The sequence below is a fragment of the Mustela erminea genome, chromosome 2, assembly GCF_009829155.1.
Source record: "Mustela erminea isolate mMusErm1 chromosome 2, mMusErm1.Pri, whole genome shotgun sequence".
In the NCBI taxonomy this organism is placed as follows: Eukaryota; Metazoa; Chordata; class Mammalia; order Carnivora; family Mustelidae; genus Mustela; species Mustela erminea.
In genome coordinates, this window is record NC_045615.1 from 97,206,239 (window position 1) to 97,219,574 (window position 13,336).

The window sequence follows — 13,336 nt, forward strand, 5'->3', positions numbered from 1 at the left end:
GTGCGGTCTCCCCTGGCCTCCAGGCAGCCTTTCAGCAGCCTGTGTTGTGGCATGGGGAGGAGCAACAGCTGTGAAAAGCCCACTGTTCACATTCACTGCTGACCTCTCCTGGGAGAGTCTCTAAGATGCACCCATCGAGGCATCTCAGGGTCTGCAGGCAGGTGTGTGTGCAAATGGTACAAGACTGACAGTCTTGTAGCACTTTCCTCCTCTGGCTCATGCCCACCTGGTGTCCAGTGTCCAGGGCTACAAAGGGGCTGCCAAGCATGGGAGGCCTATGGGCAGGACGTCCGCCTGATGGCAACAGTGGACATGTCCCCTCTGAGTGCAGCTCCTCGTGGGCTTGAGGACAGGAGGGTGGTTGGCCTTGGGGCCCAGCTTGGGCAGAGCTGGTAGTTGGGCTGCCAGTTGGGGGACTCTTAGGGCCCTCTTATCTCCTAATGTGGGCGGTGAGCAGGTAGAGGGTCCCTTTTCCAGGCTGTCAGGGCTGTCCCCTCAGCCAGGCACTGTGCTCAGGCAGCCTGCCCCTCTTGTCTTCCCTTGTCTCTTGCGACCTCCCTCCCTCAGGGGTCACCTCCTTTGGGGTTTCCTGTAGGTGAGACTCGTGTGTGCTCTTTTAGCAGGAGTCTCGTAAGGGGTGCTGTGTCCTTTGTGGCATGACTGCAGGAGGCACAGCTATCTGTCTCTCATCTGATGCCCACCTGGGTATCAGCTGGTCACTCGGGAAGTGATGTCTACACAGTGTTTCTACCTGGAGGCCCTGCTGTCTGTGCCTGAGAAGTGTTTGGTGGAAGCGGGGGGGAGGGGTCTTTGAGACTCTTTGAATCTTCCCTTCCTCAACAAAGCCTCCATTGGTGATTTCTGAGGAAACTGTCGCTGCGGTTTCTGTGGTGGCTGGTGACTTCTACTTCCATGTGATCAGCTCACCTTCTGGAAGGAAGAACGTCTCATGAACTTCATTTGGTGTTATTCTGTTGATAATGATCTGATTCATTCTGTTCGCCTGATGAGAGTGACTTCTTATCTTGAAGCCCCAGTTGTTCTCAATGTGGCCGATGGAGCCCTTGGAGCCGGGGCCAGGTCCACTTGGGCCCAGTTCTATTACATTCCCAGCCCGGCCTTATGTGAGCCATGTGCCTGTGCCCCCATGAACCTCACGACAGACGGCAGTGTGTCCAAACTGGGACCTGGGCCACCAAGGAGCACTTACTCCCAGGCCCTTCCAGTGGACAGAACTGGGAGGTAGGTGTGCGAGTCCACACGCGTAGGCACACACACGTCTTCATCTCTGTACCTACCTGCTCACTAAGCATGAGCTCACACTGACCCCATTCCTCAAAGGGGCCAGAGGCCCCGTCTATGCCAGAGTGACCTGGGACTTTGCTTTGGCTTTACAAGTTTTCATGTTGCCCTTGAGCTGGGGCCGTGCTAATCTGCTCTGTATCATTCTAACTTTAGTATATGTGCGGCCAAAGCAAGCCCTGTTTTGTCTTTTGTTTGGCAGCTCAGTTAACTTGGTGTTTGGGAAGAAATGTCATTGCTGAGCATGTTACAGTGGGATAAGAATATTTGTGTGTCCCGTATCCTTAGTGGCTGGCGTATAAACTGCTCAATAGAAGGTTGAGGACATGAGAACAGTGCTCAGCTGGGGCCAGCGTGGGGCCTCACGCAAGATTTCCGTGTCGACAGGCAGGCCCCTGTTTTCTGCTCTGCTTTGCTTGGGTTTCCTTTTCTCCTTTTATTTCCTACTCCACAAAGTGGTTCTGGGTTCCCCGAGGGTCAGCTACTTGACTGGGCCTCAGTGCACACACTTGCCAAGACCAGAGTACAAATCCGCATCGGTTGAGAGCGAGTCCATCTTCCCCAGCTGAGGCTAGTTGGCCTGTAGAAACCCCTGTGAGAACGTTCCCCCAAGCTCTGTTTCATCTTTACTAGATTCCTAGTAACATCAGTGAGCCCCGGCCCACAGACACAGCTGGCTGCGAGGGAGGTGGGAAGGGCCCTCTCCCATGGGTACTGCATGTCTTTTGAAGGGAGGAGAGATGTGGGTGAACAGCCAGAAGTATCTGCTTTTGTCTCATGTTCGACGCAAGTCCTGGAGCAGGACTGCGGTGTAGACACACTCCATTCTGTAGGTATGCTAGCCTGGCAGGCCGGCCGGTGGCAGTCACTTGCTCTGGTAGTTTGTTGGTTCCAACAGTGCCCCTCCAGACTGCTGCTTCCTCCAGGGCCTTCGCCTCCTCATCCAGCCGCAAAGCCCCAGCCAGGCCCCCAGCCACACTCACTGTGCAGGCACGGCCAGCACTTGCCCTTGGGCCTCACACAGAGGAAAGTGGGTCTCAAGTCCTCTGCATGGTTTGCTTGCTTTTCCCTTTTCACAAACAGCACTGAGCCATGAGTGCCCTCGCCCGGTGGCCTGGGAGCCATGTGCACGGTGCGGCCAGCCAGCCTCAGAGATGCCCTTGACTCCGATGTGTCTGTTTCTGGTCTTCATGCAGAGCTCTGTTAGTGACGCTCACTTGGAGAACATTCACTCCGTGAGTATCCACCGGAGCAGCATTCCGTGTTGGGTTCCTACTGCTGCTCTAACAAAGGACCAGCAGCACGAGTGCGTCATCTGACAGTCCCAAAGGTCAGAAGTCAAGGTGCCCACAGGCCTGACTCCTTCTGGCTCCAGGCGAGAATCGTGCTTTGTCTTTGCCAGCTTCTGGGGCACCTGCACCTTTGGCTGCACCTTCAAGCCTGCACCCTAGTATCTCCCAGTCTCTCTGGGTCTATGGTGTCATCTGGGACCATTTCCCGTATGAGGTGACATACAGGTTTGGGGGTAAGATGTGGACGTCCCCAAGAGCTGCTGTAACTCCTAGCATAGCTCAGGCAATGCAGTGACAAAACCAACCCTGTGGTCTAGGGAGAGACAGGTGACCTGGGGGCAGAGCCAGGTACAGTGATGTACCTCCCCCACCCTGAGACAGAGACACCACGTCAGCACTTTGGCACACAGATGTTTGGGCTTTGATGATGTGTGTGCAACACTGATGTCCTGTGGGACAGTGATGGGGATTGGCAGGTGGCCTTAGGAACCCCAGTTCTGGGACTGGGTTTTGCTGGGCCAAGAGGCTACTGAGGCCCCAGGAAGGGTGAGGTCCAGGGGCTGGTTGGATTTCCCTTGGACAGGGCAGAGAGTAGGGGAGGAGGATCTGGAGCACCTGCTGGCTAAGTAAAATTGCTTTTGTAGCCAATTCTCAGTGGCAGTTTTCTGTCATTTGCCATTTTAAACAATTGCAGCAAACATCTTTTGAACTTGTCCTGTTATGAAGATAAATCTCTAGAAATGAGACGGCAGCCCTTCTGACCGTCTGCTTCCCTGGGACTGGTCAGGACTGAATGTCAACTGAATATTGGAAATACTGCCTTCTGATGCTGGAATGACATGCAGGTATCACCTGCATTTGGACGTGTCCGTGGGCTGAGCACCTTTGCTTGTGCTTACTAGCTATTTCTGTGTGTCCACACTGAGGCCTCATCGAGGGACTTTGCTTCTCACTCAGGTTGGGCCAGAGTCCCTCAGGGTCACTGACATACCTCAGGGTCATTCCTCCCCGAGCTTGCCAGAGGAGCCAGAGGCTCTAGCAGTGACCCCGCAGCCTCCTGTCCCTGCCCCAGCACAGGTGGCCTGCTCCCCCAGCCTCTCTTCCTGCGGCTCCATGCATCTCCCGACTCACAACCCCCACATGGCTCCCTAGATGGCCTTAGCTCAGTCCCAAGCAGGAGAGGGTTGGGAGAGCCCTGAGGGGGGGCAGTGTCCAGTGGTTAAGGGGAAGTGGTCACACGTTTGCAGAGTGCTGCCCATTGGGACAGTCCCGGTTCTCTGTGAGAAGACCTACAGCACTCCCTTCTATAGAGGCGAAGCCGGGCCACACAGTTTCTATGGTGAGGACCTGGCCCTCCATCACGCTGAGCCCTTCTGTGCTGGAACTTGATTTACATTGGGCCTGAAACTTTGATGGAGTACATGGGAGTATTTTGGGGGCATCTGGAGAGCGCAGTCAGTTGGGCATCCGACTCTTGGTTTTGGCTCACGTCGTGATCTCAGGGTCATGATATCAAGCCCTGCATCAGGCTCCTTGCTCAGTGGGGAGTCTGCTGAAGATTTTCTCTCTCCCTCTGCCCCTCCCCCCATTCATGCTGTCTTTCTCCCTCTCTCTCTAAAAATAAATCCGAGGGAAAAAAAAAAGAAAGAAAGAAAGAAACAGATGGGACTATTTCAGATATTAGTTAATAAGTGGTTTTCTCTTGCAGAAGCCAAAGATGTTGACCAGAAAGATTAAGCTCTGGGACATAAACGCCCACATCACCTGCCGCCTATGCAGCGGATATCTCATCGACGCGACTACGGTGACCGAGTGTCTGCACACGTGTATGTGGGGAATATTCTAGAACATGGTCTTTGGCAGCCGTGGGGGGGGGAATGTGACCAAGGTCTGTATACATGTATCTGGGGCATATTCTAGAACATGGTCTCTGACAGCCGTGGTGGGATGTGACTGTCTGCATACTCGTAGGCAGAATGTCTTAGAACGTGGTCTTTGACAGCTTCTAGCCTTGGGGTTTCTTGATCCTTGGGCTTGCTCTCCTTCCTTCCTTCCTTTCTTTTTTTTTCTTTCCTTCCTTCTCTTCTCTTCTCTTCTCTTTTCCTTTTCTTTCTTTTCTTTTCTCTTCTTTCTTTCACCAAAACCTTTTAGCTCAAGCACAAAGCAAGACACAGAAGCAGGAATAAAGATTATCTTAAACCAAAAAAATTAGTTCAAATTTAAAAAAAAATATTATGGGTAGTTTCAGTAGAAATATTATTTAAGAAAGCCAAAAATAGGAAAAATTCAGTTATTTCCATGTAACAGCAAAACCAGTGTAACTGTGTTATGACAATATTCATTTTTAGTGGACAGAAATGCTTACTTTTTAAAATTTCCAAATGAATTCCTTAAACTTTCTGAAAGGGGAAATGTGGTTTGGCTCCTCGAGGCTGATGGGCTTGTGTTGTGCTATTTAGAAGACTCTTAGCTTGTGCTGGACTTGGGTGTTTTAAGCCCCATCTTGAGTGAACATTTAGCAGGTGCAGTTTACCCGAAGCTAGCCTTCATGACGGTGGCTGAGGGGGCTAGGCAGGAACCCCCTGTGGAGACAGGGTCTTTGCCCTAAGACCAGTGCCTGGAATGCAGGTGACTTTGGATCCTGTATTTTCTGCTTTAGAAAATAAAATATTTGCCAGTTTTGATAGAACTTTTATTTTAAAGGTAATTATAGCTTTAAATTGTTATTCTCTGTTGAATTTTCTCAAATTTCATTGTACACAGAAAAATCTCGTGATTTTTTTTTTTAGACAAACATGAAAATTTTAAGTGTTAGCCCCTCTGGTGAGAATATTGGGATGAGACCCTGACGTGCCTTCTAGTGATGTCTCCACTCTTGACCTCTGGGCACCCCCTCTCCCTCAGGTTCCTTGTCCCTCCTACCCTTACCCCTCAGACCTGCTGAGTGAGCACATGAGACTTCACCGTGGTTGGTGAGACCCAAGAGGCAGGTGTCCCATCGAAGCAGCCACATGCGTGGTGGTGAGTGGGTCTGCGCATGGCCCATGTGCGAGCCGAGCCCAAGGAGGCGCCGGCATTCTGCTCTCACTTTCTGACATGCGTGTGCTTTCGCAAACAGTCTGTCGGAGTTGCCTGGTCAAGTACTTGGAAGAGAACAACACCTGCCCCACGTGTAGGATCGTGATCCACCAGAGTCACCCACTGCAGTACATTGGGTAAGTGCCTCCAGGGTCCCCGGGCACAGCTTCTGGCCTCTTTCCCTGTCAAGGCCTTGCCCTGGCCTGTGTGCTTGGCCACCCTGCCAGCCAAGTCAGACCGGGGAGCACCGGGGCCGCTCCCACAAGTTTCTAGGAGTATTTGCTCAAATTGAATAATCTGAGGAACCTCAGGACCCACGTGGATTTCACTGGTTTTACACTGAACTGGCTGAAGTTTGCTCTAAAGTGGGTAGCAGCCCTCGGCCTGCCTTTCTGTTATGGAACAAGTGGTTCTAGGCCCCTTGCTCGTGGCCTGCATCTTGCTTCTCACAGCTGGTGGCCCTCCATGTTGACCACTGGCACCTTCTTGGGTAAGGGAGGGCGTCTGGGTTGGCTTGTGGCTCTTATGTGGAGTTTTAAATGGCTTCCAGGTTTGAGGGGCTGTCCTAAAGGAAATGAAAGCACTCCCCTACCATGGGGGAGCAGCAAAGGTAGGTCTGGAGATCTGTTCTGAACCACTCATAAGGATGTGCACAGGAGAGGTTTTAAACATGTGAGCAGCTGGCATCGGCGCAGCAAGAGGCCACTCCCAGATCAAGAGGTAGAAATCACCAGGCCCAGAAGACCCCGCCCAACAGCCCACTGTCCCCGGACAACATACCTTAGTCCCCTCTGTCCAGCTTACTACAAGGGGGACCAGTGGTGTGTTTGTGTGCCTTTCCCTTGACCCATCCTGTTCTCCAGACCAGTTAGTTAATGTGGGACCCTGTGGCCGGGGCACATTGGGGTGTCCACAGCGGGCGCTCAGTGCTGCTCTAGGGTTTGCTGTATAGGTGTCTCTTCTTTGCCATCCCTCAGGACAGGGTGTTGGGATATAGAGCTCTCGTACCTTCCCTTGCTCTCCTGGGCTGTTGTGGACTGCATTCTTGCCGTGTGGTGTGCTCTTGGCCCTGATTATCAATGAGCACCAGCCTGCTCCCAAATGTTACCTGGCCATTCGGGTTTCTGGGAAGTGTCTCTTCATATCTCATTTCATTTTTTCTACTGGGTTCTTTGTTTTATTTGTTCTGCTTTAAAGAAATGTTTCATATATTCTGGGCACTCATTGTTGGCAGTGTCTATGTATGTGTTTCCTGTCTTGGGGGGTGTAGCTTTGTAGAGCACATGGGGGCTTTCCTGATGTGAACTGTAGAAGGCAGGTGGTGGTAGGAGCTTCATGCCGGTGGAAAGCTGTAGAGACTCTGGCCCTCCCTCCCAGAGTTCCAGGGCCCCTCTCCTGTGCTCTGGGATAGGCAGGGTGTTCTGGAGAACAGAAACACTTTAGCAGTGCCGGACCGTGGTGTTCTAGGAATAGCCTAACCTGTAACACAAGGAAGGGGGCCAGTGGAGTGGAGCTAGCCGGGTGCACAGGCCAGGGCCTGCCTTCTCTCTGTGTAGTGACGATGTAACCAGGGCCAGGGGGTTGAGGTGCAGAGCTAGGGGGAGATGCACAGCCGTGAGGCCTTTCATGGGCTCTGCGCTCCAGAGTGGCTCTTTCCTGCTAATCTTGTCCCTTACTCCTTGCCCTCTGTGCTCTGTCTGGAACTATACTGTTTTACCCATCCTAATGCCAGCTGTGCTGTTGGCTCAGAGCCTTCTTCCTGACATACCTTTGTCCTACACACTTGGCCCAGCTTCTGCTCCGATTCTGCTACACTTTGACCGTGAGGTTGCCCCAAAGGAAGGGCCTTCACCTTTGGGCTGCGGCAGAGTGGGAAGAGGGCACTTAGGGTGGGGCAACAGGGCCTGGTGGCCCCATACTGGGCCCCAGGGAGTGGCTCAGGCCTTAGGAGGTAAGATGATGGCCATGGGGTGCTGGCCGCAGACAGGTGTTGAGTCTGAGCTTCTAGGGTCTGGAGGATCTATGAGGAAGCTCTGCCCTTCCAGGCTTCAACTTCAAGCCGAGGACCTTGGCCATGTGGGCCATGTCAAGAGAGGAGTTAAGAGGGTGTGTGGCCTGTAGCGTGGAGTGTGAACATGAACCCTGCAAAGGAATTGGCTCTGTTTCAAGGGTTTGCCACAGCAAGAGCCTGAATGTAGCCGACACCAGGAAGAAGACCTTGTGCTGTTGTGCCTCCTGGCACCCTCCCCGAGGAGAGTCCGCTGAGCCCTCCACTCAGCGCGGTGGGTCTCTGGCCATGCAGGCAGGGCCTAGCCCAGTCATTTGGAGGACCCAGGGTAGAGCTCTTTGGCAGGTTCTGTCCAGCATCCTCTCCTTAGGGATCGGGTGAGCTTTCTGCAAAGCCAGTGAGGGTGGAGTCAGCGAGCAAGGGAGTCGTGTGTGCTGCAGGCCAGTGGTGGTTCGAATGCTTATCCATGTGCATGTGCCTGTCACCCATACACGCACGTGAATGTGAGCGTTGGGACGTGAAATGCATTTCTTAGTGTGTAGCATGATCAGAAGGGTTGAGAAACCCTGCGTCCGTCTGCCATGGGCTGAGTTGTCAGCCCGTATGACACCAGTCGTAGAACTTTAGAGTTATTGGAAGCAGTGAGCAGTGGTCTCTTCAGGACCCAGTCCCCCAGCATTTCTGGCAGAATTGTGAGCCTGGTGAGCAGCTGCCGTGTGCCCAGTCCTGTCCTAGCTCTCGCAGCTAAATGTCTGATCTGTGGAACAGAGCTGTTTGTCAGTTGCTTACAAGGTACCTATCTGAGTTCTTAAGGTTTTCATTTTAATGGACGATGTTTGAAAACAGTTACTTCAGTGTATTAATAATTTATGTTCAAAAATAACAAACTGGAGTAGTGTATTTCAGATACTGTGCTCATGTAACCTTTTCAGAAAACCTTCATAAGTAGATCATAAAGACCACCAGAAGGGCCTGATCTTAGCACCTTTTCTTTGCATTTTTGAGAACGTTAAAGAAAACTTCCTGTCTAGTGGAGACCCCAGGAAGCAACAGTGGACAAGGCAGGTGTGCGGCTGGACAGACCACACCAGGCCGCAGCTCTGTGTTGGCTCCACATTTGGCAGGCAGAGGGCACTCATCCCCAGAGGATCTTTGTGCCACCGCTGCTTGAAATGTTCTTAAGCTTCTAGAACCTGAATTAAATGATGCATTAATTTAGATCATACATAACTTCTGCTAGCACATTTTTTTAAGTGCAAACTAGAAGCAAAATTCAACCAAGATTTAGAATTTGCGATTGTGAATTTTGCTGTTGTAAAAGAAAAATGTGCCCAGGTGTTTTGGCTGACCTGACCTGTTGTATTCTTTTTGCCAGTCATGACAGAACCATGCAGGACATTGTTTACAAACTGGTTCCAGGCCTTCAGGAAGGTGAGTGTCAGAGTGTCTCTCTCAGACTGTGGAGTCTGTAGCATGGCCTCTGGGAGGCTTTCCTCATGGGGGTCCTGGACCTGGAGGGAGGCCCTTCTGTGGCAGCAGCACCGCCTGTCTTGTCCCCACGCTGAACTCACGAGTACCATGGTGCTGGTTTCTTCCACTGTCCTCCTCGCTGGCTCCTGTGTTCAGAGGGGCCGAGTTGAGCATGCAGCCTCGTTGGGGCAGCCTCCCTAATCGCAGACACACCACCAGTAGCCGGGGTGTCGATAAAGTTTACCTGCATCTAAAGTCCAATCTCATTAAGAATTAAAAAGAAATACTGTGTAGTATAAGTATGCTGAAAGTGGAAATAGCCGTTCTTTTTTTAAACTTTCCTGCAGTCCTGAACATAGAGAGTGTTGCTGCCCCTCTTTGTAGGGGTGATGAGGGGGCAATGGGGTGGGACATTGGCCTCAGGGTCCCACTCGGGATCCGAGGGTGCTGTGCTTGCTGATGAAATTCTGTACGTTGTCTTTCAGTGATAAAATATGGTAGGGATTCCTTTTGGCTGTTTTCTCCTTGTAATGTTTCAAAGGAGGGTTGTATTTGAATATACAGCTCACTGTGTAAGCTTAGAAGATAACAGCTTTTCCAACATAACAGTGCTGTTAGTCTTTTCTTCACCATTCACAAGGTCATTTATATAAGAAGAATTTAAGATTCCTGAGTAAAATGTAGATGGAGACAGTCCTCTTTTGATACCCCGAAGTTTTTAGTCCTAAAGCAAAGAATACATCAAAATAAAACACCAGTACCTTAAAAAATTATTACAGAGTATTTTAAACACAAAAGCAGGCAGAAGCACGTATCAAATCCCATGTGTTTATTACCTAGCATCCGCAGTTTCCCAGCTCACAGCGAGTCCTGTTTCATCAACTGCTCCCGCCCATCTTCTGCCAGAAGATAAGGTTCTTCTTAATATATGTAACCACAAAACCTTTATCAATCTAAGAAAATAATAGTAACCCCTTGGTATCAAAAAGCCAGTTAGTGCCAGCATTTCTAACCGCCTTGAGAACACCACATTTCCGAGTTTGTTTTAGCTTATTTCAGTCAGGATCCAGGTTAGGTCGCCCCCAGGCCGATTGCTCTGCGCCCTCCCGGCCTCTCCTGTCTCCAAGTCTGGACTTGCCGGGGGCACCCCGGTTCCTGAACCGGCGGCCTCTGCAGGCCTGACCTGATTCTGGCTCGTGTTTCTGGCAAGTCCCACTCCGGTGGTTATTCTGCCTGAACAGGTGCGTTTGGCCTCTGTGTTCTGTTGCTGCAGCCACCCTGCACGCAGAGCGTCAATCTGGGACTCGTTAGGAGCAGTCTGATCTGCCTCTTCTGATCTGCCTCTTCCGGGCCCGACCGGGCCGTGTACCGGGTAGACCACGTGCACAGAGCCGTGCATCACTGCAGGGTTCCTGAGGCCCATTCACATCAACAGGCAGAACTGAGTTTGTCTTTCCTTTGTATACAGCCAGTCGGGCCTTCAGGCCCCTCCAGCCACCGTCAGTAGATGGAAACACATGCACGTGTTCACAGCGTGTAGGGGTTCTTGTCCTTTCTGAAGCCCGGGTGCTCCCATCCGTGGCCTCCGACAGCACCCCAGGAGTCTGGGGTGGCTCTGCTTGCCCGGCAGGCGGGTTCTGGGTTCCTCTTGGTGACTTCCTGTCCTCTCCCCACAGAGTCCGGGTGCCGTCCATGGGTGAGATGCCCGGCGACACGGTTATAACGGAGGTCTCGCTGGTGGAGACCATGTGCAAGTGCGATAATGCCGGCTGACTGAGCCAGTCGCCCTCTCTCCCCCTTGGGCCGGGGTCTCTCTTCTGGCAGACCAGATGCTCGGCTTCTCTGGCCCTCAGACTTGCAGCCCCATGTTGCTCTTCACAAGAACAGCACGGCTTTGAAACCGTCGACAGTGTGGCCACTGTCACGCTGCAGGCTGTCTGCAGCCCCTTTGTCATGTCAGCTGTGCCCACAGCTGCACGCCTGATTTCTCAGGTGGAGGCCCCATTCTGGAGGCTGCACATGCTGCCACCCGGGCCTCGGAGCCGCGCCTCTTCGGGCTCCACCCCCGCTGCCGTCCTCTTGCCAGCTGTTTCTCTGTTCCCCATAGACAAGGTCTTTGGTGGAGAATTTGTTTTTCAGTTGTCTTTTGTTTCCTTTTTTAATAATTTTTGAAAATCTGCCTTTGAAGAGGCCACATTTGCTCCTTGTCCTGAGTGCCACAGAGGCACTCGCCAGGATGTGGGGCTCTGCCCGTCTGACGATGGCTGTGGGGGTCCTTTCGCTCCTGAACTCCTCCTGACAGATACTTAAGACGTTCCCATGGTTGGCTTTAACGGAAGGGAGGGGGTTTGCTGATCACCCTTTTGCATACTTTTATGAGAGTGGGTGAATATATTGGGCTTTATTCTGGAAGTAGAATCACTAGGCCAAGGGTTCTGCATTTTTATTTCTTTCTCTTGCCTCTTGGCCCTGCCTGGAGTAGGTATCGGCAAGCTGCAGGCCAGATCTGGCTTGCTGCCTGTCTTCACGGCGCTCATGAGCCAAGGATGTTTTTTACTTTTGTAAGGTTGGGAAAAGTCAAAAGAATAACATTTGTGATGTGAACGTTACATTAATTGAAATTCCATTGTCTGTTAAGTAGTGTTACTGGAGCGCAGCATGCTTACTCCTCTTTGTATCGTTTGTGCTAGCATCGCACCCCGAGCAGGCACTGGTGGCAGACTGGGTGCTGGGGTTGGGGGGGAGGCCTCGCCGTTTCGTGCACAGTGGATCTAGAAACACAGGCATAGCTCGCCAGCTTTTCGAGAGCCATGTGCCACTGCTGACTCTGTTGTCCGCACCTACCCATCACGTCAGAACCCGAAGGAAGGAAAGTCTGGGCTCCAGATGCTGCCTGTTTAAGCCACAGGGATGCGTCAATGGAGCTGTCCTCGAGAGCCAGTGGTGCCATGCTGAGCCACCGTGCTGGGGTAAAGGAGCAGAACCAGACTGAATATGCAGGAAGGAAAAAAAATCTAAAATAGAGTAGCTCATCACAGCAGAATTTCTTCACAAAAATAAAAAGTGAAGATACGGCTGCAGTTGGAGTAGGTTTCTGACTGGCTGGTGTGTTAGCCAAACAGGGGAGCCATTTACCCTCAATCCAGTCTTGTTTGACACCAGCAGCCAGAGGACAGACTGGCTTTGGAGGGAGCTTCTGGGAGCTGCATCAGTCGTCACAGAGGAAGCCAAGCTGGTGGTTCTGAGTGTCCAGTCCGCTCAGCCATTTGCATGGGGAGCTTGCAGTGACCAGAGAAAACGTCTCTCTGAGTGGTGCGCACAGAGCAGCTGCCACTGGGAATCTTCAGGGGGTTGAGAAACTTCCAGTCCAGTACAACCAGAAATGGCATCTGCTCAGCTGTGTTCCAGCCAGCAGGAGCAGGAACATGTGTGGGGTGGGAAGATGCTCAGTTGGATGGACGAACTGCACCTGTGAAAATGGAAGGTGTCTGGGGGATGTCGTATTCGCCAACAGGAATACTGCTGATATGACTCTTTCCTATGTCAATGGACCCGCGGTGTCCGCGGTAGACTTCATTCACTTTCAGATGTCACTATCCCCTGGCGTTGGAGGTCCTGTCCAAAGCGGAGGTTAAATGTCCCGACTTTCCCTCCCACTCAGCCCTTTAAGGCTTCAGGCTGGCAAAGTGTTTGTGTGATGGGGGTTTGGGGTTGTGGGGAGAGGAAATTTTCAGAGTGGAAAAAAGCACCTTTAACGTTGAAGGACTTCAGAAAGTACCTTTTTCCAAAGACTCGACAATGCTCCTAATGAAGTCAGGCAGTGTGACTTGGGCGCAGACTCCCTGCGGTGAGGCGCTGCCCTCTGGACGTGGTGCTGTCAGAAGTGAGAGGAGGCAGGAGATCTCCAAGCCCATGTGAACTGGGAGCAGCCTTGCTTTCTGAGTTCTGGCTACAGGCCCAGGACCTCGACCTGAGTCCACATGTCAGAGTCCACTGACTGTGCTGCTTCCGTCCATCCTCCAGGAGGAGCAATGAGCCCTCAGTGTGATGGCGCCACAAGGGACAACACCGGCGCCACGAGGGACAACACCGGGAGAAAAGGCCCCCCCAGGGTTCTGGGAGCACCCCCTCACTGATGCATGAGCCCAAGAGGTCATGTGCTTGTGGACTGATGCCAGCATTTCTG

The 13,336-nt window shown here is 52.1% G+C and overlaps 1 protein-coding gene and 1 non-coding gene across 5 annotated transcripts in view; one reads left to right on the forward strand and one right to left on the reverse strand.

The window, feature by feature from the left end:
• PCGF3 (polycomb group ring finger 3) overlaps positions 1-13,336 on the forward strand; it is a 52,272-nt gene that overhangs the window by 16,784 nt on the left and 22,152 nt on the right. For 2 of the 4 annotated variants that reach the window (XM_032333517.1, XM_032333516.1), the window contains 3 exons: positions 4,303-4,420; positions 5,713-5,809; positions 9,056-9,111. In XM_032333517.1, the coding sequence (XP_032189408.1) occupies positions 4,303-4,420; positions 5,713-5,809; positions 9,056-9,111 (271 nt within the window). Of the gene's footprint in view, positions 1-14; positions 1,243-2,385; positions 2,538-4,302; positions 4,421-5,712; positions 5,810-9,055; positions 9,112-13,336 lie in introns of those variants that run through there. The other 2 variants (XM_032333515.1, XM_032333514.1) reach the window with 2 other exon arrangements.
• On the reverse strand, positions 1,376-1,478 carry LOC116585437. The gene has a single exon (XR_004283627.1). It is a non-coding gene; the product is annotated as a U6 spliceosomal RNA (small nuclear RNA).